Genomic DNA, 27,372 nt, shown 5'->3' with positions numbered 1-27,372 from the left:
GAGGGCTGGGAGGTGCTGGAACCTCACCCTGGCTCTGATGGGGAGACACATCCCTGTCCTGTCCTCCCACTCCCACTGAGCCCAGTCCTCCCACCACAGCTCTGGCCTCTCCCAGCTCTGAGGAGAACAAAGCCTGGCTCCCTCCACCCAAACCACAGCCCCTGCTAAGACCAGCCTCTGTCCTTCACAGTCCTGCACTTGCAGCCTGTGGGAAGCCAGTTCCTGCTTCCCAAGGATAGCACTGGGGCTCCTCCAGCTCCACTCCTCCCCTCGGGGATTTCTCAATCACAAACAGCTCAGCAAAGCTCCATTTAAGTTTCCTTTTGTTGCTTCTATTGGGATACTTCTGCTTACCCAAGAGATATTATATTCTAGAACCTCCAAGATTCATCTCAAACATCCCCTTTCTACTTTTCCCTAATTACTCAATTAAGACCTTTACAGCCCTTTAAAACCTAACTGTTAATTCCTTTTCATTGCACCTTTATGGAGAAACCAAAACACTCCTTAATACAGGACTTGGTTTGTTACATGTTTGGCATCAGCATTAACTGTGCAGTTGAGTGTGTAGGAATTACAGTCATTAACTTTTAGCTGGGCTGGTCTCAAGGGGCAAAGGGAAAACCCCGGGACTGTTTGTGATGCCCCCCAGCCACCCGGGTAGTTCACACCTACTTGAGCTTCCTGTCTCGGAAGGCAGGAGTGCCGGGCACGATGGTTTTGATGAAGAAGGGCTGGTTTCCTTTGCTCTCCTCAAAGCCCCCAACGATGCTGAAGCCCCAGCTCTCCAGGTTCCCTTTACTCAGGACAATGTCCTGGCAGAAGTGCAGGTAGCTGTGGCAGAAACAGAGAGAGCTGGTGAGAGCCTTTGAAGGAAAACTGCCTGACCGGAAGCTTCTGATTCCCCTCAGGGAAAGCACATGGATCCAGCTATGTCACAGCCTCATTTTTTTCCAGGATTTGAGACACCCCTTTGCAGGGCTAATTCTAAAATCTGACCATGCCAGACCTTTGGACTCTTTTCTCAGTGTTGTCAAAGAGTTAACAGGAAATTCCCATTCTCTGGAGGGGTCTGTGACCTGAAATACCTTCAGGAATTCTCCCAAGGAACACATGGCCCAGTGACAAACTCACACTAACGGTGAGCAGCAGCTACAGCCACACAATTCCTGAGAGCAGGGCTTGCTGTCCCAGCTGTAAGGGCAGGCAGAGTGCAGGAAAGCACAGAGCAGGCACTGAGCAGCTGTCCAGCCCTGGGAGAGGGCAAACACGGGAGGCAGAGCTGCCTTTCCTCTGCCTGCCAGTTCGGAGCGTGGCCTGTCCTGAGGATGCAGGGTGGCTGTAAGCTGAGAGCTGCCAGGCCCGTTTTTGGCTGCTGGCCATGAAGGTTTGTCTCCTCAGGGAGCCTGGGAATGCGATGTGAAGTGCTCAGCAGCACTTGCTGCCCAGGTGGCACAGTGACACAAAGCCTTGGCCAGGCAGGGGGGGGTGGCAGAAGCGTCCCGTGTGCCCTGGCTGCCACTCAGGGCTGGGTGTGAAACTGCTGTTCCTCACCCCTGAGCTGTTCCAGCAGCTAAGCTTTTCCTAATAAACGTTTTTGCCTCGAGGGCTTCGCTGGAGCCGTTTGCAGAGGAGTTTCAGATTTCAAAAGCCTTCTCAGTTCACTTCTCACCAGGAGAAAGATCCAATTATCTACTTCAAACTGTTTACTTTGGTAGGAGTTTTTCACACATAAATACACATAATCCAGCTCCAGCTTACTGATTCCTCCGTGGATTCCTTCCACAGGTACCACACAAGTGCAAAAACAGCTCTGAGACACATCTGGGGCAGTGCAAATAAACAGCCCTGAGAGCAAGAGGGGCAAGTGCACAGAATGGAAATCAAAGCATCAGACATAAAGGCAGTTTGCTAGAAATCAGTTTTCAGTACAAAAAAAGAGGTTTTAGGAAGGGAAACATTAATTTAGTATTATGTAAAATGACTGTGGGAAAAGAATTGAGGACTTTAGGGAAGGTGGAGGTGCCGGTTTTACAGTGCCAAGCCCGATGCTGAGCTGGCACTTCCTCAGCCCTTTGGGAGTTTGGAGTGTGCAGCTCCAGCAGGGCCCACGCAGGAGCACCACAGTGGTGTGGGAAGAGCTCGAACTTTGTGTCCCTGTCTTGGACAAACCAGGGAAGAAGGCAGGAGGAAAACTGCTTTTCCACCCCCAGGAGTTACCCATAAGCCATATTGTGCACAGTTACTGTTTTCAAGAAGCAAAGGTTTTACAGAGAAAAGATACATCAGTCTGTGACCTTGGTATTTCTGGTACCTTTAGGGTGCAGTGTTTAGGACACAGACCCCCTCCAAACCAGCATTTGAGATGGTATTTTGTACTGCCTATGGCTGGTATTGATTTAACATAATACCATCAAGAAATCAAAGTTTCTATGCTCTATCTGTGACGAACAAGCAGCAGCAATAAATGGTAGTAAACCACTGGTAGTAAACTGCCACCAGTTAACGCAAAGAATGGAGGGCAGTGAGTTTATGAGGACAGCAGGTTTGCATTACAAGACAAGAAATGCCAGCCCCTGGGTCAGCACAGCCAAGGAGTTGCTCCTCCCCAGGGTCCCAAAGAGGGCACAGGACCAGGGCTGTCCTCTCTCTCTCTCCTAAAACCCACAGCAGTGCCTGGCACAGAACCCAGGCCAGGCTGCAGGGGCTCCACTGTCACAGCACATCCCCAGGAGTGCCCAGGTGGCAGCTTTTGGCAGAAACAGGGACCACAGATCAAGAATCAAAGCCTGAGTTAAGCACTGTGGGCTCAAGCGCTGCAACAACCAGATATACTTCCCTAGTTTGGGTTCAAACTAGAAAGAAATACATTCCTTTAGAAACAAAGGGATATTTCTGCTGGATCAGAGGAATAACTGAAAAAATAAAAGCTGAACAAACCCAAAATTGCACATGCAATAAGCATTAAACTCTCCCACTGCACTGCAGAAGGTTCTGGCACACTGAGGCCCTTCAGCAGGGCAGCCCAAAGGAACAGGTGCCACTGCTGAGGACACAGGGGCAGTTGGGGCACACTGCAGGGGATTCCTGCAGTGCAGGGTCAGGGTGGCACACGTGGGGTCTGTGCAATGGGCTCCTCTGCAGCACTGCAGGGTCAGTCCTGTCCCAAGGAAACCCAGCTCGGGGGGGTGACCCCAAACACTGCAGGGGGACACTGGAGGGATCCTCATTTCAGCTGCACCTCCCTGAAACCTGAAACCCCAGGTAGCATTGCCAGGGGACCAACAGCGGTGTCTGTGGTTCACCAGCCAGTTCCTACCAGGTCTGACTGCGAGCACATGGGAAAAGGAGTGAGGAAGCACAGGAATTTTTATTGTTGGAAACAAGGAAGAAGATTTGGTGAGTTCTTGAAATGAAATGACCTCACCAGGTGCCTTCTGAAAACCCTCATGATCAGAACTGTACACAAGGACAGGGGCTGGAGCAAAAGGAAGAGAAGAGCAGAAAGGGCACCTGAAATCCTGCTCCAGGTCCAGTCACAGTCAAAGAAAGGGGGGCAACGTTAACACCAGCAGCAAAGAATATCAAGCAATGTATTAAATGACAGGGAATGCCAGGAGACTCCTGAAATGAGGGCAGGTGATCCACAAGCAGAGAGGGACTCCAGTCCCTGGAGCAGAACAGGGTGTGGTGAAGCTGCAGGTCACCCACAACCAAAGAAACTGGGAAAAAGGAAGAAAGGAAGAAGTACAGCCAGGTTCTGTCTTGCTCTAGTGCTGCAGGAGCACCCCTGAGGAACACACACAGGCAGCATCTGAGGGTTTGTGCTTCAGTTTGGGCTCAGTTCAGGGCTGCTTCCCACTAGACCTGCCCAGCACAGACAGGGATTCCTGGGAAAGCAGAGGGAATGGAAGGAGAGTGCTGAGCACAGGCCAAGTTACAGTCACTCCAGACACAAAAGCCCTTCCTTGGGCTGGTTTGTTCAGCATTTACAGGCTGCTAAGTAACTCAGGGGTAACACAACAGAGCCTTTGTCAAGTGTTTCTTCTTTCAGGTGCCTCAAGAAACAAGGCTGTAAATAATCCAGGCTTCCCACAGAAGGGTTTGGCTTTACTCTTCCATGTGCATCTCCTGCACAATCCTCCTCTAGTCACTGGGATGACAACAGGCTCTGCCTTCGCAGCTCAGTTGATTTTGGTGCAACTGCACAAGTGAGCAAACCAGACTTTCACCTTTCCAGGAAGTCTTAGTGCTGTCACCTGGAACATCCCGTGATGCTGCTAAAAGCTGTGCTCAATCTATGCTCAAAGCCTTGCAGCAGGAAAACTCAGCTATTCAGAATCATTTCTGCTTCATGCTAAAGATGACACAATTACAACAGCCAAGAAGAACAGACTGAAAGAATGTCTGCCCCTAAGTGAGATGAGCAGATTAGAAACTACCAAACAGCTCTGGGGTCTGGCTTGTGTGAGGAGATCTAGAAGGGGAATTCAGTTAATACCTGAACAGGGGCCAGATCAAACATTGACTATTTCTCTTTGAAAAAAGGGGGTTCAGGAGCTTCTACCACACAGTTACTGTCCCACAGGAGTGGGGCAATGATGGGTCACACCATAAAAGCCGTGGAAGTTTCTTATGCGTTCATTACACTGTGATCTCATTGGCAAACAAGGCTTCCCACTGCCTCACAGCTAAATGGGAATGCCAGCAATGCTTCCAAGGTAGTCAACAAAGCAATTAATTCCCAGTGTTTGAGTGAAAGTCAGGCCTGTGATTACCTGCTCTGCACAGCCACTGAACACACATACCTGGGCAGTCCCAGCCATGTGATCCAGAGGGGGGACCAGCTGAATCCCTGCTCCCTGACGTCCAGGGGTGCCTCTGGCGAGTTGAGGGAAAGGATTTCCAAGGCTTTCAGTGTGACTGAGTGGGAAGCAGCGTTAGATTTCAGTGCTGCCACAGCTTCATAATAGTTCAGATGAGTCAAATCAATGCCATTGATGCTCAAAAGTACATCTCCTGTTGATGAAATAAAAAGGGACTATTATAGACCTTCTGCTTTGAAGCCCGTTTCTGCCTCAAGGTGTCATGTGGAATCCTGTTTCCAGCCTCACTTTGGTGTCCAAGTCCAACTTTCACTGAAAAAAACCCCCATTTCCAAAAGGATAAAGGGTCCCAGAGCCTCCTTACCTCTCTTGATTCTGCCATCCCTGAAGAGGCACCCGATGGGCTGCACACTCGTTACATAAATAGGGAGCTTGTTTTTGTTATCCCTTCCACCTCCAATTGTTATTCCTAAAGATTCCTTTGGTTCCTTTTTGATTGCAACTGTCTTTTCATGACTTGCATATCCCTGAGGTAAATCCTACAAAGGAATGACAGCACAAAATGCAGCTTCAGTAATGTAATCAACACAAGAACCCAGACCTGGGAGATAACCGCAGAACATTTATCTGTTATCCAGAACATTCCAGCAGTGTTGCTGGGTGGCAAAGTCAGCTCCCCATGTCTTTGCTCTGGGTGGAAATGCAGAGTAGTGTTTCCCTGGTGAGCCAGCAGGACCAGGGCAGTGCTGTCCTGGTGTTCCCACATCCATTTTGCTGTGGAGATGCTCACTGAGGAAGATAATTTTACACTGAGGAAAAGCTTTGAACTCATTTCAAGGCCATTCCTATCAAGCAATCAAGCTCTGACTAAGTGTTGAGGTTGCAGTGAGAGCACACATTAGAGCACAGGCTGTACAAACAGTATGGAAATGTTCCTGCAGGATTAAATCAAGGAACCACACTCCCTGTATGACAGCTACTTACGGGACTCAGGGACACTCAAACACACAAGCCTAAGCACATGCAGCAAGTTTTCTCACCCAACTGGAAGTTCTAAACACAGAGTAACTCTCTCCTGGTACACTAGGCTGGTGATTCTCCTCTGGCTCATGGTGCCTTCTGTGTTGCACAAACACACACTGCAGCCCCAGAGCACCAGTGTCCTCTGGGATTCTGCTCCTGCACCATAAAGGCCTCTGGCCCCACATCACCTGGGTCAGTGCAACACCCCGAACATGTGGGGCTTGGAGGGTGTGGAGAAGCAAGTCTTGAGCAACACATCAATGGTAAATTCCTCATTGCCCTTTCCAGACAAGAGAGGATTAAACACCAGTTCTGCATCCACATGAGAGACGCTTGAAGAAATTTTGACACCTTTTTCCCTTAAAATGATGTTTCCCAGCAGATGACAAACTGGTTCTCCAATACCAAAAGCCACAAACCTGCTGCTTTTCAACAGGTCAAGTAGCAATGGAGCTGCTGCTCAGCCTTACAGGATAAGTCAGCACTGCAGAGCAAACACAGCCCCTCTGCTGGGCCAGGAACAAGCAGCCCTTCTGCCCTCCTTTGCCAGCCTGACCTTCTGGTAGGTGGATTTCCGTCTGTAGTGGTTCTGGTCCAGCCGCTTCCGGTGGTGGACAGGGCTGCCCCCACTGCTGCTGCTGCTGCTGCTGTTGGAGGAGCTGCCATCCTCTGCTGGCTCTGGCAGCTGCACCCCAGGCTGCCTCAGGATCACAAAGTTCACTCTGGATTCAGTGGTCTGCCAGGAGAAACCAAGAGTGTAAATAAAACAGAGAGAAAAATAAATGAGCAGTTAGGGACAGCCCCTGTCATTCTCCTGGGGAAAGAGAAGGGTTGGCATTGATCCCCACAGAGTCTGGAACAGCTCCTTGACATGCTGCAAAGTCTTTTGTGAAGAGCCAGGGAATGCTGTTGGAAGAAGAGAAGAGGATTGGCAAACACTAGCCAGAAGGAACAGGAGGAGAGGCAGGCTTCACTCATCCCCCCTCTCCAACAAATGCCAAGCAAGAGAAGGTGGAAAGGGATGATTAACTCCTCCACTTGAGTACAAATAGCCAAAATGACATATTGTGTTGTGATCCAAGGTGAGCAGAGCTGGAACACTGACTGGGCCACACCATTGTCGTGACAAGCACTGGAGGCTTTCCTTTCATTGTAAAGAAACTTCTTCAAGCTCTTTCCCTCCCAGCCTGTGCTCTCCATTGTTCCACATCTCCCAGCCATTTTTCCCCCAGAGTACCTAAAGACACGACCTCTGCTCTGAGTCTGCTGCCAATTAAACACTTAACCAGCTGTATGTCTGGCCTTGGCAGAACTACAGGGGAAGTCCCCACTATTGTTACTGCTCTTCTGGTTTGGTGTGTTCTTTCAGATCACTTGACAAACCCTTATTGGGAAGGACTCCACTGGGGTAGGGTGGATGTGCTCCCTTGGGTGTTTCCTGCAGGGCATGACAGAAATATAATTGCTGCTTCACTTCTTGCCACAGAAGGACCCCATTTCCCTGCTGCCACAGCACGCAGGCAGCAGGGAATTCCCTGGCCTTGGAAGAGGGACTTTTTAAGTTACATTTAACCAAGAATTGGAGTTAGCCCTCAGAAGAACAGATAACGTTTGTAAAACTGTCACAGTTTTACAAAAATATTACTTCAAAAGGATTCAATCCCCAAACCTAATGAAGCCAGTTCTGAGACTTCGGTTACTGGCTCCAGTGGGATGAGACAGAGTTCCTCTTCTGGGAATTGTGTGTCCACATTGCAACAGAAATACAGCAGCACTTGTGGGATGCAAACAAGTTCCAAGAGGCCACAGAATGGAATCACATATTTAACATGAAAAGGGATCTCAGTAGTGGAACTATTCCCTTTCCCTTCTTTTCTCCCATGCACTGTGCTCCTCTGATTGCCAGGAAGAGAACTGGTTCTCCCTCAGCACTGACCTCACATCCTTTTGGGATGTAAACAGTGTGATGAGATGTATTGTGTCAGGATCCTCAGATAAAACCTCAGACTGGAGGTACTTGCCCAGGAGATAAAGAACTTAAACTGATCTATGTGATATCTGCTGCACACGAGCAACCCTTAATCCTTTCACCAAAATTCCTTGCCCATGCTTTCCCCAAAACATTTGGCATGCTGCAACAGCAGCAATTCCTAATTGTACAGGGGAAGACCACCCCTCCTCTACCCATTTAGCATCTTGGAATGTTTTCGGTCTGAGGGGCCCCCCGTTGTTTTCTAGACTCTTCCCAAATACAGGGAAAATGGGAAGAAAGGGCTTCAAATCAGCCCGAAGGGTTTTGTTCTGTGCTGCCAGCCCATCACAGCTCCCAACAAGCACCTTCCCTCTGTTTGAATCACAAAGGGCTGTCCTGATCCCTGCTCTATGAATCCACACAGTGCAGACAACATTCCCTCTGCAGGAAAGGCTGCAAACAGCACCAAGGAGATCCAATCACCTCGGATGAACCACTGAGACGTGAGCCACTGCCTGGCCCCAGAGCTGTCAGAGTGACTCACAGTGATACACTCTTCATGTTTGTCTTCATGTGGAAGTGGTGATCCCACACATCTGCAGGGAAGTCACTTTCCCAAAGAGATATTTGAAAGAATGCAGGTTGCTCCTGTGTGTTCTGCCAGCCCTTGGGTCAGAACAGGAGCCTTGCCATCAGCCAAAGAGCTGCAGAGCATTCCCATCCACATCTTACACCTGAGCTCACCTGGATGATCTGTGCTGCGGCCTCAGGTGTCCCTTGCCTCAGATCCTGCCCATTTATTGACAGCACTCTGTCATTCCGACTCAGCCTCCCATTTTTGGCTGCCAAACCTCCCTCTAAGAGATCCAGAATAAAAATCCCAGCCTCGTCAGTCTTCCTGATCAGTTTGATTCCCAGGGGTTCGGAGCGGTCTCTCTTGATCAAGGTGACGTGGATCACTTCCCGGTTTGCAGAACTGGAATCCTGCTGTGCAGTCTTGTTGGAAAAGCCCTTTTCCTGCAGGACCATGAGGTGGAGAACAGGGCCTGGGTGGCGCAGGAAGGAGACAGCCTGGCAGTGAGTCACACTGCTGATGTTGACACCATTCACCTGAGAGACAAACACAGCACAGGCTCTAATCAGGATCCATGGAATCTGGGCTCTGTGCACAGGGTGGGACATCACCCAGCTGGAGCAGGATGTCAAACTCCCTGTGCAAGGCTCTAACTGCAGCAGCTGCTTCTGAGGCACATCAGAGAGCAGTTTTCTCAAAAAGAATGAAGAAAGCTGCAGATAAAGTTAGACTGTAATTGCTGGTGATTAACTGAGGGCAGGGAGAGATAGGACACCTCACATACCAACAAACCTGACACTGCAAAGTGTTCAGTCATTCCTTCCATTCCTTGGCAACTTTCCCTTAACTTCCAGCCTTCAGTACAGACTTGGAAAAGGCTCAAATTGAAGGCTGCCTATCCTCCCTTTTAAGCTGAGGAGTGGTCCACAGTCCACAAGCTTCTGGAATCACCCGGCTAATGACGCTGTTACCAAGGTAACTCAGAGTTCTCACTTTGTCAGTTGTCACATAAGACTCTCTGCAGTCTTTTGGGACTAAGTGTGAGGACCTGCCCTATTAACACCTAGCCAAGACTGAGACATGTACAATCCCACTGGATAACAGAGAAGTTACTCCAGTGGTCTCCCTAAGGAACCAGGTCAGAGATGGGATCAGCCACTTGTGCATGTGGGGCTGCCACTCCTTCATGGAACCACAGTCATGGAATATCCTGAGCTGGAAGGGACCCACGAGGATTATCCAGTCCAACTCCTGGCCCTGCACAGGACCATCCCCAAGAGTCCCACCGTGTGTAGGCATCAGGAAGGATCCCACAGGACAGTGAGGTCCTCGTGGCCCGTCAAATGCCTGGGCAGCCAGGGCTGGAGGTGTCCCCTCCCTGCTGCACAAAGCTGGTGTCCCCTTGGTCCCCCACTGCCACACAGGTGACTAACCTGGGAACTCCCCTGACTGTGGGCTGGTGCTCTGCATTGCTCACATCACATGTCTAATGCTCACTTCACTCATAAGGTCACTTTGGACCTGCCCATGGAGAACATGCAGCTTAAGCAACATGGGAAAACAAGCAATTATGAGACTTCCTGACTAGAGCGTCGCCCTTTGGAGAGAAACGGAGCTACTGCGTGAAAATTACCAGATAGAAATCTTCCACTTTATCCAAAATGGTCTAAATTTAGACCATCAAATATGCAAGGGAAATATGAGTGTGCCTGTAAGGAGCCACAAAAGTCTGCTCCTCAGCCCCAGCAGATACACAATGCTGCTGATACACAGGTCTGATCAGTGCTTTAAAACCCTCAGCTGTGGAAATTTCCCAGTTTTTCCAGGCAGCTCTCCTCCCCCAGCCCTCATGTCAAGTCAGGAGTAGCAATGGCACTACCAGTGGGGTTTTTCCTACCTCCAGAATATGGTCCCCAGGTGCTATTCTCCCATCTGCAGCAATCACAGAGTCCCGCAGCACTTCCTGAACAACAATGTTCCCCAGTGGGGTGTCTTTACCCCCCACGATCCTTATCCCCAGCTCCTCCTCCAGGTCTTCTCGGTGGATTTCAATGGTGGCGGTTTCAGCCACAAGACTCGTTCTGTGAGGGAGGTCTGCTCGAGGAAAGTGAAGAGAAAAAACAACACATTCATAGAATTTTCCTTCTCGTAGCACCACAAGATTCATACCCCTGGCAGGCTGTGTTCAAAGCCTGGAGGGAAAGCAGCTATCAGGAGACAAAAGGTCAGATGAAAGGCTTAAAAACCCTCTGTTTCTTTACAGTTCCTCCAGAATGCTTCCCATTTTCTCCTAGCTTATGTTGAATTCAAACTCTTTATTATTATGGCTCGAGTTCTATTAAAGGGCATTCAGTATGTTTTGGCTACTCTTTAGAGGTGTATTTTCCTCCTGCGACAGCTGTCCTGCTAGAAGCACACACATAGCAAATTCCAATTTCCATGATGCCCATTAGGGAAGGGGACTACCCAGTAATTACTGCTCTGCTGCTGCAGTGACTTTACCATAGGCACCTCACCGCAACTTCCTTCCTCTAATTTCCTCTGCTTCTCTTTTCCCAGCCCCCCTGTAAAACAGGAGTCATGTTTGGCTATTTCCCAGCATCCTGAGGATGAAGCAATGCCTCACTTTGAAGATGAGAGTAGTTGTTAGCAGGTCCTATTGAATCTCCCAGCACTGGGCTGTTCAGGCAGCCCAGCACGGACACAGCCCAGAGCAATGCTTGGCAGGGTGAAGGGCACTTGTCACCAAACCTGCTCCAAGTGCACTTGAGGAGAAGCCAAGAGAGAAGTGAACTGACCTGTGCGTTACCTCTGTCCCAGGCACAGCAGTTGTCAGCTCCAGCTCACTTGGAAGCTGAGAGTAACTTTGAAAGAGGCACAGGGATTTCCACGCTGCTGCCTCCTAACAGGGCTTGAGACAAGCGGTGCTACACTGGAGATGGTTATTTTATCTGCAAGGCTTTCAGAACTGACTATTAATCCAAACCCTAACTTATGCTGTAAAAACACACTCACTGCACACCATTAGGGAGGGACTGACCATGAATATACAGGAAACTGTATATTTAATTTTCCTAACGAGATTAAAAAGAACCTGGAACAGTTCCTAGTTACTAATTATTTGGCTCCACGTTCACATGGACAGGGACTGCCTTTGTTTCTGCAAAGAATTCTGCAAATACTCGCTGCTGTCTAACAGAGGCTCTCCAAATTGTTTTGCTCAGTTCTGTGCTTGTGAGCAGATCCTGCCACCCCTGATGCACATGAACATATCTCCCTTCTGCTCAAGGACAAGCTGAGCAAAGAGATTACTCTGATGGCTGCTAATGGCTGAATAGCACTGAGGATGTCTGAGAGTGTTGGGGACACTTTAGAAACTGAACTGTCTGAGATAATTACCTCATTTTTATATTATAAAAGATAAATACATAATTATACTTGTGTATCAAACTCTCACCTTCTTCAGTCTCCTCAAAAGCTGGATTAACCAGCCCAGGCTCAGCAGTCCCCAGTGACACCACAGCAGCTCCAGAGCTTTCTGCCACAAGTGATGAGCCTCCACCTGGTACCTCTGCATCCTTGGGTGTGCTTGTCTCCCCCTTGGTGGGAGGATCTTCCTTCCCTTTGGAAATGGGATTCTTTTTCCTCTGTAGTTCAGATTTGTATTTCTTGAACCCGGGACACCTGGAGAGAGATTGTCAGGGTCTGTCAGTGCTGTCCCTGCCTGGATGACCTGGCACATGCAAGCTCTGGCTGACAAATGTATGTTCCAGATCTCACCAGCTGCAATGCTGGTAGCACAGATGCTAAAACTTATTCTCATTTGACCTTCAGCTTCCACCTGTACTAATATCAGCTTAAGAGCAGGCTTGCAGTTTCACTACTTTCAAAATTATTAAGCAAATTATTTTAAGAAGGAGAACATAAGAGGAATGTGAGTCTCCCTTGCTAAATATTTACCTGGCAAACACTCCATGAAGAGAACAATACTTAAAATATAAGCAAATACTCAGCTCTGACATTTTAGAGATGACTATGAACTGTATCTTTATGAAAAGAAGGTGGCTCAAGTTTCAAGCTGGGCCTTGAATTAGGCTTTGTTTTTAGCACACAAGAGCAGCAAGGGAGGCTTGTGCATTTTGTTTTGTGGAATGAGCCCTGCCCCTCAGACACACTCCAGCCCCAGCCTCCTCCAGTCCATGCAGTTGATGCCTCTGCCTCAATGAGAGCAATTTAGAGTTTCTGATCCCACTGGGTGCTCCCCACACAGAAGTAATTCTCCATCCAAAATGTTCCCTGTGCTCAAATACACCACAACCAGCCTCTCTCAGCACAAGGGGTGAGGAAGAACAAGCTCTTTTATTGTGAGTCCTTATACAAAAGGTGACGGGTGAGGAGGGTGGTGAATGCAAGATCATCACTTTCAGAGACATGGGTAGTATTGGGTGTTTACTACTCACTTTTCAAATTAAACTTGACTATTTACATTCTGGCTAAACAAGTCTCACCCCAGTATTACTTCCTCTGGTTTATTCCTACTCATTTATTCTCCAAGCAGTAAGATGATCCTGAAATTTAAAGACAGGAGCTGATTGATCCACTTGTGCCCTCTTTAGATGGCAAGAAAAAAATTAATTTTGCAAATGGCAGAGAAATCCCCTGAGAAAATAAGTTTTTAGATGCTTCTTATTTTCTTAAATCTTCTGCTATCAATTAATCTCAGTTAAAACTGAAAAATAGGAACACCCAAATCCCAGGGTGAGTTTTTAACCCGTTTCTTTCCTCCCCATTTTTCAGTGTGACTACAGCCACAGCCCAGGTGAAACAGTTTCACTTCCTAGAATACACCCCTCAAGGGAGATACAAACAATGATACAGTTTCCAAACAGCTCTCTAAACATTTGAGGGTGCCTCCCTCCCTCCTCACTCTTGTGCCAGAGGGATTAAGGAGTGACAGGAGTTTACTGATAGCAGGGCAGATTTGCAGAGCAGAGGAAGGCCCAGCCCTGGTGTGAGCCATGGCCCCAGCCCTGCAGTCTGAGCACTCGGCCTGGTGACAACCAACCAGGACAAAGGGCTACTTCGAGAAAAAGGAGATTGTAAACTTCCACTGCTCCAGGGAAAGGGGCACACAAGCACCTTCCAGCACTTCCCCTGCTCTAACATAAGCTCTCAGCTCATGGGGACCAAAGATGAACAAGAACCACCAGGGACTGCAGAGGTATCCCAAGTGTAACTGTTCCCTGCACGTTGCTCGGCTGATTTTTTAAATATGCCACTACCACTAAAAGCTCCAACACAGCTGAAGGAAACAGCCCCTGGAATTTCTCACTGCCCACTGACAGAACACACAGTGCCAAGGGAGGGCTGCTTCCACCTGCACAGGGTTTGTACTTAGCTCCCTGTCCTGCAATCATTAACCAGGCAAGAACAAGGGTTCAAGTGCCACAGCAACAGCTTTGTCACCTGCACTTCTTTTAAAGCAACATCATTCTGCCTGCCAACAGCTCAACCAGCAGTGGAAGCACTGAAACACAAAGTCTCCCTTCCTCTATGCAAGGACAGAAACAGAAATGAAAACTAATTTTCATTTTCTTCTCTTTCTTGGAAAAAGAATGAGAAGATAATGGAATTATAAGTAGGTGATTCAGACACTGTGTAATGTGCAGCTTGGAGGGACTTGCATTATTTGAATCAAAGACTTATGTATTGCACGTCTTAATTGGACCAATTAAACTGGCAACACTGCAGGGTCCCTGGCTTTCAGAGGGCTGACTCTGTGCCTGTCTATCTTCTCTGTGCAAGTGAAACAAGAATAAGCACGTTTATAATCGTTTCAGAGTTGAGTGCCCCAGATCAGGATATACAAACATATTTTTTGGTAGGTTTAGTGTCTGCAGAGGAACTGCAGGTGAGCAGATCACTCTTGGCCTCAGGAGCACGTGTGAGCTGGGCTCACAACACACACACACACAATTACCCTGTCTGCACACACCCACCTCTGCAGCCTCACCCTCTGTCATCTCTGGTGTCCCACCTCGCCCCAGTTTAGGAGCTGCTCTGAGAGTGGATGTGTCTGCTGAGCAGCACGACAACCCTGGTGTGACACAAGGACAGAAGGGGACAGCACCTGTTGTGCAGATGAGCCTCCAGCTCACAGCGCTGCATGGTCTGCTGGCACTCGGCCTTGAAGGGACACAGCACAATCAGCTTATCCAGCAGGTTCCGGACCAGCAGGCTGGACTTGTGGCACTGCTGGAAGGAGAGCTTCTTCCTGTCCATGGGGCAGAAGCTGTACTCCTGCATGAAGTTTTCGAGGCACCTGAAGCAGTAGGTGTGCCCGCAGGGGGTGTCCATGGGCTGCAGCAGGGGCTGCAGGCAGATGTGGCAGATGAGCTCATCGTCCACCTCGTCCTGGAAGTTGTAGAGGTGATTGTCCAGCACCAGGTGGGACTGGCCACACTCGGAGCACAGCTCAGGCACCTGGGACACGTGTTCTTCCAGGGCAGGATCAGCCATGACAGCCAGCATCAGGCACTCCCTCGCTGGGGACACTGCTCATGCAGCAGCTCTGCCGCAGGACCTCTGGGGAGAGGGAGAGAGAGACATTTCCAGCCAACTGCCCTCTGGAGAGAGCTAATTAAAAATTAAACTGAATGCCTGCCTTAAGCTTCCTCCCCCTGGAACCTTCACCCCCACTCACCCTCCTGGGGCTCTTCCTTCCGGAACACCCCCATGGATGAACAACCCAGGGATCAGAGAACCAAGGCCCTCGTTCAGCAAAAGGTTTGAGCACGTGGGTAAACTGAAGCTTGAGTTCCTTTCCATACACACCATGACACAGGCCAGACAAACCCTGCCCAACACATGGGCTGGGACAGCTGAGACAAAGCCTACATGTTCTCCAGGGAGAACAACCCAGGGAGGGAAGGCAAGGATAACCAAGACAGTAATTTTTAAGCTGACGATTTTTCTTTTGCTTTCCAGATTATACCAAATATTTTGAAGATATGTACATTGAAAAAGCCATTTGGAGACTTCCAGTTGTTTGGATTTTTGTTTCGGTTTTTTTTTTGGGGGGTGGGGGGATGATGTAAAAGAAGAGGAAGAAATTTCAAAAGAAACTTAAATCTAAACCACATTTCCTTCCTTTTAAGCCCACTCCCTTAAAAAAAATTTGTTTTAACAAACAATGCATTGTTCCCCACTCATCCATGCCTGAGTTCAGCCATAGAAATAAATTTCCTATAAAAAGACTAAAGCTTCCTAAGTGGAAAAAATGTAAAGAATTGTCCACATCAGTGTTGTAACATCACAGAAAGGTTTGAGCTCTCAGTAAGGGAGAGAGAGAGAAGAGGTAAACTGAGTCCTTTGTAGCTGTTGCTTTGATTTTAATAGAAATATCTTCAGTCACATCCATTTTGAATGTTGCCTGTTGTAATTCATTTCAAATTCCCTTGAGTTTGCTAGCAGGTTACTCTACAGCACAGACATGACTGCAGGGAGGGCTTTTTGAACCTGGCAGTTATTTTAATGAAGTAAGAAATGTGGTACTAAATGAAGCAAACACTCTGTGTGACACAGTGGGGGGTTTTGTGGTGCTGAGGTGTTTTGAAGAGTTTGGAGTTGGGTAGTTTCTTTTAAGTTTACATAAAAAATCCCAGGCTCTTTTAAAACAACAAAAAAAATTGCAAAACTCTGAGGAAATGGAAAATTTCTGAAAGGTAAGGTGGAAAATATCTGCAAACAATTGCTTTCTCTGGAACAGGTAAAAGCCAAGCAAGAGTGAACACTGGTCTGTACCAGTGCCTGGAGGCCATGGCTGGCACAGCAGCACCTGGGGAGGAGGGGAGACAGAACAATAAGAGAGCAAGGATGGCAAGAAAAAATTAGTCATGGGCTTCTAGTAAAAACCATCCATCACTCCAATTAATTGCCAGCTCTTTAATTAAAGGGATAACGTATCACCAACAGAATGAAGCCATTTCACAGGAGAACTTTTCCCCTTGTTCACTTCAAAACATTCAAAGGTTCCTGTCACGGTTCCAGGTGGGTACAGGGCAGGAGTTGTTTGCTCCTCTCTCCTGCTGCTGCAGTGCTGGGAAGCACCTTCCCCTTGAGGAGCTCAGGCTGGTGAACATCCCTAACTCCTGTTTGCCTTTACTCCCTCACTGCTGCAGGGCTCACTCGGTGCTGCCCAGAGAAGACAGCTCTTCCTGAAACAGGCACCCCTGCCATTTGCTTTGTAAGAAATCCTCAGCTGATCTGGAGTTATCTCACAAGTGAAAAAGAAACATTTCAACACCAGCCCATCACCCAAAGTCACCTCCCAGTTCTAATCAATCAGCTCAGCACCAGCAGTTAATGAACACCAGCCTTCCAAGGCAAACACCTTCCAATAAGAAACACTTGTGCTCCGGGTTGTACTATTTGCATAAAACTTTGGCAGGTTATTAAACAAATCTACTTTCTCAGCAAAAAAAAACCCCATGGTAATTTTGCTGATAAACTACTTTTATATGGGGGGTTTTCAGATTATTTACCAAATTCATTCTCTCCTCTCTGTGTTTAAAGGTTATAAAAGATTAATCCCATTTATGAGTAATTTCAAAACTCCTGGAAGATAAAAATACCACCACAATCGTGCTGCTTTTATCTTCCCTGGAACTCTAAGCTAATCTGCTGTCTCACCTCGAGATCCTTGAAAGCCAGGGGTGAAAATTTCATTTAAAGTGCTGGGGTGAATTTTACATTTATGCCACTGTCCTTTCCCTCCCATAAGGAAAACAGTCCTGCAGAGCTGGGGAACCCAAGGCTGACACCTCAGAGCTGAAAGGCAGCCCAGAGCCTTGGACAGGGTAGGAGGCAGAGAGCAGGAGGGCAGCAGGCTCCAACAAGCCTCCTGCTGCTCAGTGACTCAGGCACAGAGCAGATGTGCTGGGAGAGGAGAATTGCTCACCCCTCATTCAGCACAGACCTCTGAAGGCTCTGGAACATGCCCTGTCTCCACACAGTCCCCTCAGCTCCAACAAGCCAGTTTTAAGGCAATCTGAAGTCCCCAGTAGTCCAGCTTTGGAGGGGAGGCTTGATACAAACTCAGCCTTTTACAGTTATCATCACTTCAGTCACTTGTTCCAACCTCTGAAGGTCAGATCAGATCAACCCAAACAACCCCCTTGGTTCTTGTGTTGGTCTTCTTGTTATCCCATTCTCCCCCTCCAGCTTCCTCCCAACAATGCCACCGTGGGTGGCACCTTCTCTGCTCCTGCCTTTCTCCACAGTACTGGGGTCTCTCCCTACACCTCACATAATGCACAGAATGAGGGAATCAACATCAGGAGCTGGCTTGGTCCCACATTACCACTTACTGAGTCCATGGAACTGCTAAAGCCTGACATGTACATGTGCTGCTGCTCCAATGGACTGTGCTGCTCTAAGAGTAACACGATAAATGCCTCTGGAGCTTGAATTATTCAGAGTAACACACCCCATTCCTACACATAACAAAGAACTGAAGAAAATAAACCAGCAGATATCTCTTTATATTTCCTCATTTCTTACCCCATGTGGGTTAGAGAAAGATTGCTTTGGGATCACCTTTATCTTTACTATCAAAAACGAAATTAGAAAATCAGTGTTGGTTTTCTCTTTTTTAAAGTAGGATTTCTTGTACTGTAACACTGACTCAAAGAACAGATTTTTTTTTTTAAAGAAGACTTATCGGGCAGTCTAATCTATATTCCTGCCAAAGCAAGACTATTCCTGACAATATTAGCACATTGCCTATTCTTGTTTGAACTGTGCCAGGGCACAGAGCCTCAAATAACACCCCCCTGTGCACATGCACATCCCTGGGAATAGCTCCGGCAGGGACAGTGCCAAGAACCACAGAGCAGTGAGCCATTCCTGAGGGACACACTCTGCTCAGCACCCCCAGACTTGCAAATAGAACTGATGACTCACTTCTACAGCTTTAAAAAAAAAAAAAGCACAATTATCTAAGAACTCTTTCCATCCCTGTGCCCGCCCTGGCGCTCGGTAACTGGGAAGGACTGTGGCTGTGGCACCTGGCTGTCCCAGGAGCAACATTTCCGCTGCCGAACTCGGCATCTGAAGCCTCAGCATTTCCAAACACAGCTCTGGCTCCTTGTTTTTAAGGCATTTCATTCTGCCCCCTTTAGTGAGGAACACAAATTATGGCCCCATTCAGTCCAGACCTGTCTGCTCAAACAATTCCAGCATCTGATCCAAGTCCCTTTGGGTCAGGAATGTGTTTACCTTCATGACATCCTCCTGAGGTTTAACATTGCTGCTATTCCCATTTAAAGACTGATAAATTACATCACCAGAGGGTAAAAATCAGACGCATAGAGGCACCAACTCATGGGAATTTACCACTTTAGTTATGACTCCGAATAGGATCTCAAGGGACCTATCTAAGATCATATAGAAAGCTCCTGAGAAAAACAACCAACCAGCTCAAAACACAAAAACCAACCCAACCAAAAGAAGAAAATCAAGACTGTTTCTGTTAACTAACTGATTTATAAAACCACAAGTATGGTGAGTAAGCCAGAGCACATATTGCAAAACACAGAACCGTGCAGCCAGTCTGCAGTGAGGACACAGAACAGAGTGTAAAATGCCTCCTAACAGATATGATGACTAGAGGAATGTCTCCAACTGCTTCAGTTCAAAAATAATTAAAAAATAATAATCTCTCAATGAAATGGTTCTCAATATTACAGAACTAGCTGTACCATGGAAAGTATTTCAGAAACACAACTGGTTTATGCTTTTGTGCAGCTGTGGGTTATCACTGATGTGTTTCTCTGGACTGTGCTATTGAAAAGCCCAATAAGAGCTGCAGGTGCGTGCCCCACATCTGCTGCTGTGCAATGGTTCACTGCAATAATTATGCCATTATTATATTTATAACAACATTTCCCTGGGAGACTGGAAATGCAACATTCCAACTAAAGGCTAAACAATTAATTAATTTTTTGGGGCTGGACAAAACAAAGCCAGCACATTCTGGATTAAGAGGACTGAGGGCACACAGCAGCAGGGCACTGACCCAAACCCACCTGATCACATCAAAGCGAGTTCAAGGGGGATTTGAATGGAGCAAACCCAAACCTTGCAGCAATAAACCTTGAGAAAATGTGGCAGAACTCTCACTAAACTTTCTTTAAACAGTTTTCACTCAGTTAAGAAGTTTTGTGTTTCACAGAATGCCACTTTTTTGATTCTAAAAGCAGAGAGAAGTGCATTGAAAAAGTGTTCTGTAACAGGACTTTTTGTGCCAAATTTCATGGTGATTTGGAAGGAAGAGTTCAGGTCCATGGAATGGGACAGGTTTTATATGACACACTCTACAGTCCTGACTGAACACTTACAGCGTGTTCCACAGCGTTTCACAACCACCAGTAAACTGTCTCTAGTTTACAAAGAGGCACAGAAAATAGTGTTGAAATATCAGAGGATTTGGATAAGCAATACTTAAAGTAGGTCACTTTTACGAAAAACACAATACCAAGCAAGAATAGTTTCAGGTGTAAATACATTTTCCTATTATCTTTATTATTTTCTGATATCACTGAAGATCAGGCCACTGAATGTAAAAGTAAGAAGTCTAATCTCATGTAAATGGTGAATTTATACAGCTAAATAAGAAGCAACCCTTTCACTACCTGACTGCCTTCAAGCCACAGGGTTTCTAATAAGCCACCTCCCTCAGCATGTGTGTGAACACTTCAGCTGAGAAACTCTACATCAAAGCTGCTTCACTGTAATCAATAGAAAGATTGACATTTTAAAATTTCTCCTGTCCCTGTCATTTATGCCCATTCTTTAACCATAAATGTGAAAACAAGTTGTATTCCAACCCTCTGGGGTTTCTGTGCTTGTTAAACAATTTGGTATTTGATCTGCTTGAACCTCTGGAGAGTACCTGTTTTCCCCAAAAGAAAACAGAAAACCAATTGTATTTTCAGTGGTTATAATCAGAATTGTTATGCTGTTAGACTAGAAAAGACTTATTACTCCAGGAAATCCTATCCCAAGAGATGTGCTAAAAGGTTTAGTTGAGTAGAGCAAGACTTTCCCAAGGAGTTTTGTCCAGCATCAGCTCTTCAGCAGGATACATAGATTTCCATTTTTGACATAACTCACTTCAAGGCAGATTTACTTTTTTAAAAAAGAAAAAACTGTTTTGTTGTTACATTTGAAAGTTCAACAGAAGAAAAGATGTCTTAAGTTTGTAATACTCAATTTTCAAATCTTACTAGCAATGAACACTTTATATTGCAAGCATTTTTAATGTTAGCAGAATGAAAAGCTGACATGAAAACTTGAGAATCTGGTACTTATGGTTTATTTCTCTCTACCATATGTTAACATAATTTGCTTCTCAGCTCAGTTATTGACTCCACAGAACAGGGACTGTCTCACAGGGACCCTAAATGCTAAAGGAGCAGGGCTACACAGATGTAATTTCGACAAGGAATCCCAGTTCTTTCTACAGAGCAGGACATTCTGCTGTCACCATTCAGTTAATATTAGCTGGGTAACAAGAGCCAATAAATTTCCTCTCTCCTCCGTTCTTCTTAAGGAATTAAGTAGTGGTATAAAATGCTTTCTACCTCCCCTTTTCTTCCAAGGGATCAAATAGGAACTGTTTTAACATATGGCTCTGAAAAACAGATAAACTAAATGCCATCAAATAGAAGACATTGCTGCAGAAAAAGCTGTTTTATTGATTTGTCTTCCTGCTTCTCACCCTTGCAAGATGCTTCCACCATATCTACCGTCCTTCCACACCCTGTGTTCCACACAAACGTGCAAGTTGCTCCTTTTGTGCTCACAGGAATTCTTCTGTCAGACCAGCCACTTAAATCAATTTACAGGATTTGGCCCAAAGACTCCTATGGAAATTTTACCACTGGCAACTTTTGTGGATTTTATTTTTTTTTATTGTCTCTTTAATAATTTCTTGCTAGGAAATTAAATACTCCTACCTCCACCCTCACCTGCATTTTGAATTTGGCAGCTATCTGTTATTCCATACCTAAAAATCACTTTGATGTTTGTGGGAGAAGCTTTCTACAGAGCAAGAAGGATTACAGTGCTATTATTTATGGACCCAATCAGTAATTAATAACAAAAGCTTCTCCTGCAACTAAAGCAAAAAGCCCAAACCCAAACAAAGAGGGATTAGGAGATGTGATGTTAAGATTTAGGTTCATCTGAGTGTCTGGTGGTACATTTACTTTCCAAAGGGCTGGGTTTGCTTTTGGGGACAGGAGGTAAAGATCATGTGTCTAATATATATTTGAGTATCAGATGCTCTTATCACATTGTTGTCTGTGTGTCTACCCATAAATTCCTTGTTCACAGAGAGAAAACAGCACCATGGTTTACAGAAGCTGACAGAAGTGTGTAACATTCAGTCCTGCCTTGGTACAAACCCTCGCAGCCAGCCCGCAAACCCGCACATGGCTGTCCCTTTGTGACCTCGGTTTGTGACACAAGGCAGGGAAAAGCAGGTGCTCCCTCTCACAGACCCTCTGAAGTGCACAGTGGAAGGAGCAGACTGTGCAGTCCATAACTGTATGCTTTTAGAAGTCATTGTTCGAAGCCCCTCACCGAGATGGTCAGAGATATTTAAAAGTAAAGTGAGAAGGGAGGAGGTGGGAGAGAGACTCTTGCTTTTGGTAGACATTAAGTATTTCTATCGCTCTAAGCCTTGCCTGCCTTGTGAGAAACTCCTACAAAGCTTTAATCTTTATCACTCTATCAAGTGTTACTTTGAAATTAAAAAAAATTAATTTCAGTTTAAAGCAACTAATCTTGGCTACTCTCAACCTTCAGCATGAAATAACTCATTTTCTAGGCTAGCTAAAACACAAATAAACAACAAGTGTTTGCAACACTGTTTTCTACAAAACTTTACCATGAGCAATCCAGCAGCATGAAAGCAGTTCTGCACCTGGGGATGAAATATTTCCTATCAACAGACATAGTTTTTAACATCAGAAACACCAGGGCTTTGCTGCAGGATACAGACCACAGAATTCCTCATTACCCTGTCCAAGTCTCAGCTACAGTAGCACTGCTTTTTTAATGGCGTTCTGTTTGAAGTTTGGCACAGTCTGTAGCAGCATCCCTTTATATCAACAGGCACTTGGAATCTCAGCTTCACAGGATACAACCAGATCATTACATTCCCCTGGCCTGGCTCTCTTTCCCAACAGCTCCAGCCTGTGCCTGATGCCATGGGTGACAGCAGGGTGACAGCAGGACACATCACCCTGCTCGTACAACACCCCAGACTTCCTTTCACAGAATCACTGGGCATTTTATCAAACCCAGTGCAACAGACTTTCTAGCCCAAGCTTGTTCCCACTAACTTAAAAAAGTGAATTAAGAAATAATTAAGTCTGTAATTCCCCTTTACATTGCATCTCACCAGGTAAAGGGGAAAGAAAATAAACAAGTTATTTTCATTTAAACAAAAGAACCCAATACTTAGTTCTCTAGAGTAGGTCTCCTCAAACGGCAGCTAAGTTTGAGGTGAACTTAAACTCCTGCCAGTGCCCCTGGGCAGGCAGAGCTGCTGCTGCAACCGGGAGCTGAAATGCCCTTCACCACAGGTGAAGTAAATAAGCAAAACAGCAGAAATAAAACACTCCAAATAAAAATCTCTGGATTAAGAATTACATACAGACCAGTGTTATGGCTCAGGTTTACAGGACTTGAGATACAACCTGCTGCTTAGGACACCTGGATTATTGGTGCAGGAGCTTGACTACAGCTGCACATGGAATTTCAGATGCCTTTTCATAGGACAATTTCTCCTGGTGTATCTTGTTCACTTGAAACAACCCTCACAGCTGGGGGAAACAAAACTGCAACACATTTTTTTGATTTGAGGTTTGTTGTTTTTATTTCAATTCCTATCCTGATTTAGAGCTTTGTCAAAGCAGAAACAGAACATTAAACCCCACTGTTATGTCATCGTATTGGGCACATATTTGCAGGGTGCGTGAATTGATAATTACATTTTCCCTTGTTCTAAAACTAATTTTAAAATGGGTGTGGCCGTCCCGCCAGTTCAGTGAGCTGAGACAACAGAGTAAAGCTGTTCCCAGATCAATGCAGCCACATTCCTCCCTAGCCACCCGTGAAGACCCGCAGCCCCGCTGGGGGCAGGAATGGGGAAGCAATTCCTTCCTCTGGCCACTCTTCAGCCCTCGAGTAGGAGAAAAGTACCCCCGAGGTGAACCTCCCCGGGAACTGCGTTTTATCCCGGGAACAAAAAGGCCCAGAAGACTCATTCCTTGTATTTTCATGTATCCTCGAAATAATCAGGAGGCAGTTTCTCTTCACTACCAAGGGAGATCAGTAAAAGAGGAAATCCTCAGATCGAAGTTTCCCAGGGCAGGCACTGCTTTAGTTATTTATTTGCTATTTAGAGATCTGCAATAGCATTTATGAGGTGAGAAGAATTCATCTTTATCAACCCCCAGCCCTGGGCTAATAGATAAGTGAGAACTTTTCAGATAAGGCTGACCATGATTTAGAGGACTTTTAACAACTGCCACATTGATGGCACAGGTGAATCCCTTAAACTCTCAGAGAAGCAGGTCAAGTTTTATCTCAACCCGTTTTTAACTGTCAGAAAATCTGCTTTTAAAGAGAGAGTCTGCTATAGCTGTTTACAAAACTTGCATGATTTAAGGTCCAGGCAAAGAGTAGGCAAAGTTGAACAACACTTTTTAAAAATACATAATCCCTTCTAGTACTTCCCTTCCAGAATATTCTAAATGAGGAACACTACAGTCTTCGACCAAAATTTGCACAGAGACCCTCTAAACTCAGGGGATCACTACATATCCATCAAACCAGCTTTGGCCTGTAAGCTGCTGATTGTCTCCCCAAATCCCTCCAGCTTTATTCCATTTCCCTCCTTCCAGCCTGGAGTGCTTTTCCCTGGACCAGTACAGTAATTCCTACTACTCTTTCATCTAAATCCCCTCTAACCCTTTAGATGGTTTGTGAGATACTGACTCACAGGCAATTTCTTATCTGAGGCATCAGAAAAACTGCCAGATATTTTCATATTTTCAAACTCAATTGGTGTCAAGAAATTTCTAAGCCAAGAGCAACATTTTCTGTGTTATAACTCAGGGAACATAACGACGAGGGACTGTCAAATGCAATTCCTAACAACTGTGTGAACAGCACCACTAAAGCAAGAGGAGGAGGAAAAGCCAAACAAGAGGGGTTTGTATTAAACCAGCAAAACATACTCAGGCCTGTGAGTAAGGCAACAGCTGCGGCTGCTCTGGCGAGACACACACGAGCAGAATGAAATGATGCAGCTTAATTTTCAAAGTGAAACCAATACTGTAGCTGTTGCAGCAGGATTTTTTTTTATTTTAATGCAGAAAAGAATATATGACAACACAGAAGAAGAATAACTAAATACAGCCGGGGTGCTTCATGAACTACAGATATTTCATTCTGCACTTATATTTATTCTTATTAAATAGTGTAAGTCTAAGACTCTACAGTCTCAAATGTGTAAGTTCTTTTATTAACCATACTTAGGGAAGTACTGCACTAGTTTATGAAACTAATCACAATTTCTAGAAGGTACTGGAACTACAATTCAGGCAGCACTGAAGTTATCCAGAATAATCCTCAATCTGTTTCATCAGGTATCTCCAAACCTTGTGGGTTTCTTTGGAGGTCACATAGCTCTGGTCCCTGCTGGAGCTATTTCTTCCACCTTTTTCAGCTCTCACTCCCCAGGCCATATGGTGGGTCTTGCTTCTTAACTCTTCCTCCCTTCCCTCAGTATTCCTTTGGTTAGGAACTTGAAACTTGTTTAACAGCTGAGGTTCCTTTCTGCTGCACACCACAGGTCCTTCTCCCCATTGCATGGGGTTTATTGTAGTGTAGCCCCGTTATTTCAATGAGTTTCATGTGCATCCAGCTCTCCTGCCAGCTCAGACATAAGGTGAGTAGATTTACAGCACAGCTGGCGAACCCCAGGAAAGGCTGGCCTCCTGTTTATCATTTCTCTGCTCTATCCTCAGCCATAAGACCCCTTTGTTTTTCCCTGGACAAGCACTGGTGCTGCTCTGACTTCATAAGCTGGTTCAGGGAGCAAATCTCTTTGGGGGAGGGAATAAATATTCCTACTGCCTTAGGCCCTTTCAGCAGCAGATACACTACATCTGCTTAGAGAAATGGTGAGAGATGACTCTGAGTGTGCAACTTCAGAGAAAGAAGTTTTGTTTTGAAGGAGTCGTGTGTGCAATGTGCTCCCTCTGTGCTGGAGAGCTGCCAGAAGAGCTCTGGCCTCCCCGCATCAAGGACAAACATCAGTGCCGTCTCTCAAAGGCACACAACTGGCACTGCTGGAGAGCCACAGCTCTTCAGACCACATCACCCAAACCTCGGGCTGCTCTGGATCCTGCAGGGGCAAAAGGATTACATTGGACAACCAGAAACATCCCTGGGCTGCCCATTATCTCCATAGGCTTGCGTGCTGTGCCCCTTCTCCGACACACCCTCTGCACAGCAGAGACCTTCCCGACCCCTTAGTGTCTGCACTGGAGTTGGAACAGTTTCTCCTACGGAGACTTTATATTTTGGTTTTTCTGCTTTGGCTAAAAAACTGGAGCAGAAGTGAAAATATGACCCTTTCTCGGGTTGGTAAGCAACGGGGAATCACTCGTTTTGCATTCCTTGCTTTACCAAGGTAAAATAGGACCCAAAACCGCTCAGGGAATTGAAAGTGCTGTTTCAAGCGCAGCTTAAAGCAAACTAAGCCTGCACTGCCACCGAAAGGGGCAGTCCCGCTCTCCCTGCCACCTCCTGCGCTGGCATCAGCCGGCTGCTGCCTCTCCTGCTCTTTCTCAGTCAGACAGCGAGGATCATGTCAGAAGGACAAAGATGTCAAGAGCACACAGCCAGAGCGGGATCACCCTCTCACAGCACGGCCTCACCCCGCTTTACACCCGTCATAAAAAACTTCCAAATAAAAATCTTTCCACATATATGGTAACTCTTAAACACAGGTTAAACTTCAGCCTGTCCAGAGCATTACCTCATATTTATCACCACCTGTACCTCCTACCTTTAAGGCATTTCCAAAAGGTCCACCATCCTCACCTTGCAGTGCTTTGCCTGTTATCTCAACTTCTATTTATAGGCTATTTTTCCTGCATTAATTACCAGTAAACCCGCCGACTCGGCCTCTCTCCGTCTCCCGGCAAAGACACTTTACCCCACAGGCTCCCTCTGATCCCCAGCAAGAGGAGTCCCGCACAGCACCGAGCCCTGCTGGGCGGCAGGGCCGAGCTCCGAGGAGCCAAACCCTGGGGCTGAGCCTCCACCTGCGCTCCCGATCAGGGACATGGGCTCGGAACCCCCCTGGGAGGGCCGGGCGGGACCTGCCGCCCTCGGCTGATCCGCGGCCGCCTGCAGGGACCCCGCGGCCCCTCGTGTCCCCTCAACCCTCCACGTCCCCCGAGGGGACCCCCGCGCTCCTCAGCCCCAGTGGGACCTCCACGTCCCCTCAAGGGACCTCGAGTCCCCTCAACACTCCACGTCCCCTCAGGGGACCCTCCTGTCCCCTCAACCCCAGCGGGACACCCGCTCCCCTCAGCCCCGGTGAGATCTCCCCGCCCTCAGCCTGGTGGGACCCCCGCGTCCCTCCCACACCGCACACCCCCCCGCTGACCTGCGGCCACCGGGGCTGGGAAACGGCTCTCTCGCCCCCGGGAAGGGCAGTGAGGAGGCGCGGGGAGCCCAGCGCCAGCCCGGCCTGCGACGGCGGCGAGCGCGGCGCCTCCACCAAGTTTCCGGGCGGGGAAGAAAGTCGAAACCTACGTGAGAGAAGGAGGAGGAGGACAGCGCAGCCGCCCAGGTGTCTGTCGCCCGCCCGGCGCGGCTCTGCCCTC

The 27,372-nt window shown here is 47.0% G+C and overlaps 1 protein-coding gene and 1 long non-coding RNA gene across 5 annotated transcripts in view; one reads left to right on the top strand and one right to left on the bottom strand.

Moving 5' to 3' along the window:
* LOC108498648 (ligand of Numb protein X 2-like) overlaps window positions 1-27,320 on the bottom strand; it is a 30,058-nt gene extending 2,738 nt beyond the window's left edge. Inside the window, exons 1-9 of one of the 3 annotated variants that reach the window (XM_017817621.1) lie at window positions 27,302-27,320; window positions 14,526-14,980; window positions 11,853-12,079; window positions 10,293-10,489; window positions 8,566-8,931; window positions 6,406-6,585; window positions 5,191-5,365; window positions 4,809-5,019; window positions 676-834 (exon numbers count right to left, since the gene is read on the bottom strand). In XM_017817621.1, the coding sequence (XP_017673110.1) occupies window positions 676-834; window positions 4,809-5,019; window positions 5,191-5,365; window positions 6,406-6,585; window positions 8,566-8,931; window positions 10,293-10,489; window positions 11,853-12,079; window positions 14,526-14,926 (1,916 nt within the window). In that variant the 5' untranslated portion in view covers window positions 14,927-14,980; window positions 27,302-27,320. Of the gene's footprint in view, window positions 1-675; window positions 835-4,808; window positions 5,020-5,190; window positions 5,366-6,405; window positions 6,586-8,565; window positions 8,932-10,292; window positions 10,490-11,852; window positions 12,080-14,525; window positions 15,023-27,152; window positions 27,267-27,301 lie in introns of those variants that run through there. The other 2 variants (XM_017817602.1, XM_017817611.1) reach the window with 2 other exon arrangements.
* The window catches only part of LOC108498666, a 35,464-nt gene continuing 35,253 nt past the window's right edge, over window positions 27,162-27,372 (top strand). Inside the window, exon 1 of one of the 2 annotated variants that reach the window (XR_001875256.1) lies at window positions 27,162-27,338. This is a non-coding gene — a long non-coding RNA (uncharacterized LOC108498666). The remainder of the gene's footprint in view (window positions 27,339-27,372) is intronic. The other variant, XR_001875262.1, reaches the window with a different exon arrangement.

The sequence above is a fragment of the Lepidothrix coronata genome, unplaced genomic scaffold (genome assembly GCF_001604755.1).
Source record: "Lepidothrix coronata isolate B3197 unplaced genomic scaffold, Lepidothrix_coronata-1.0 Scaffold2, whole genome shotgun sequence".
Classification (NCBI taxonomy): domain Eukaryota; kingdom Metazoa; phylum Chordata; class Aves; order Passeriformes; family Pipridae; genus Lepidothrix; species Lepidothrix coronata.
This window is presented reverse-complemented; position numbering and strand designations above follow the sequence as displayed.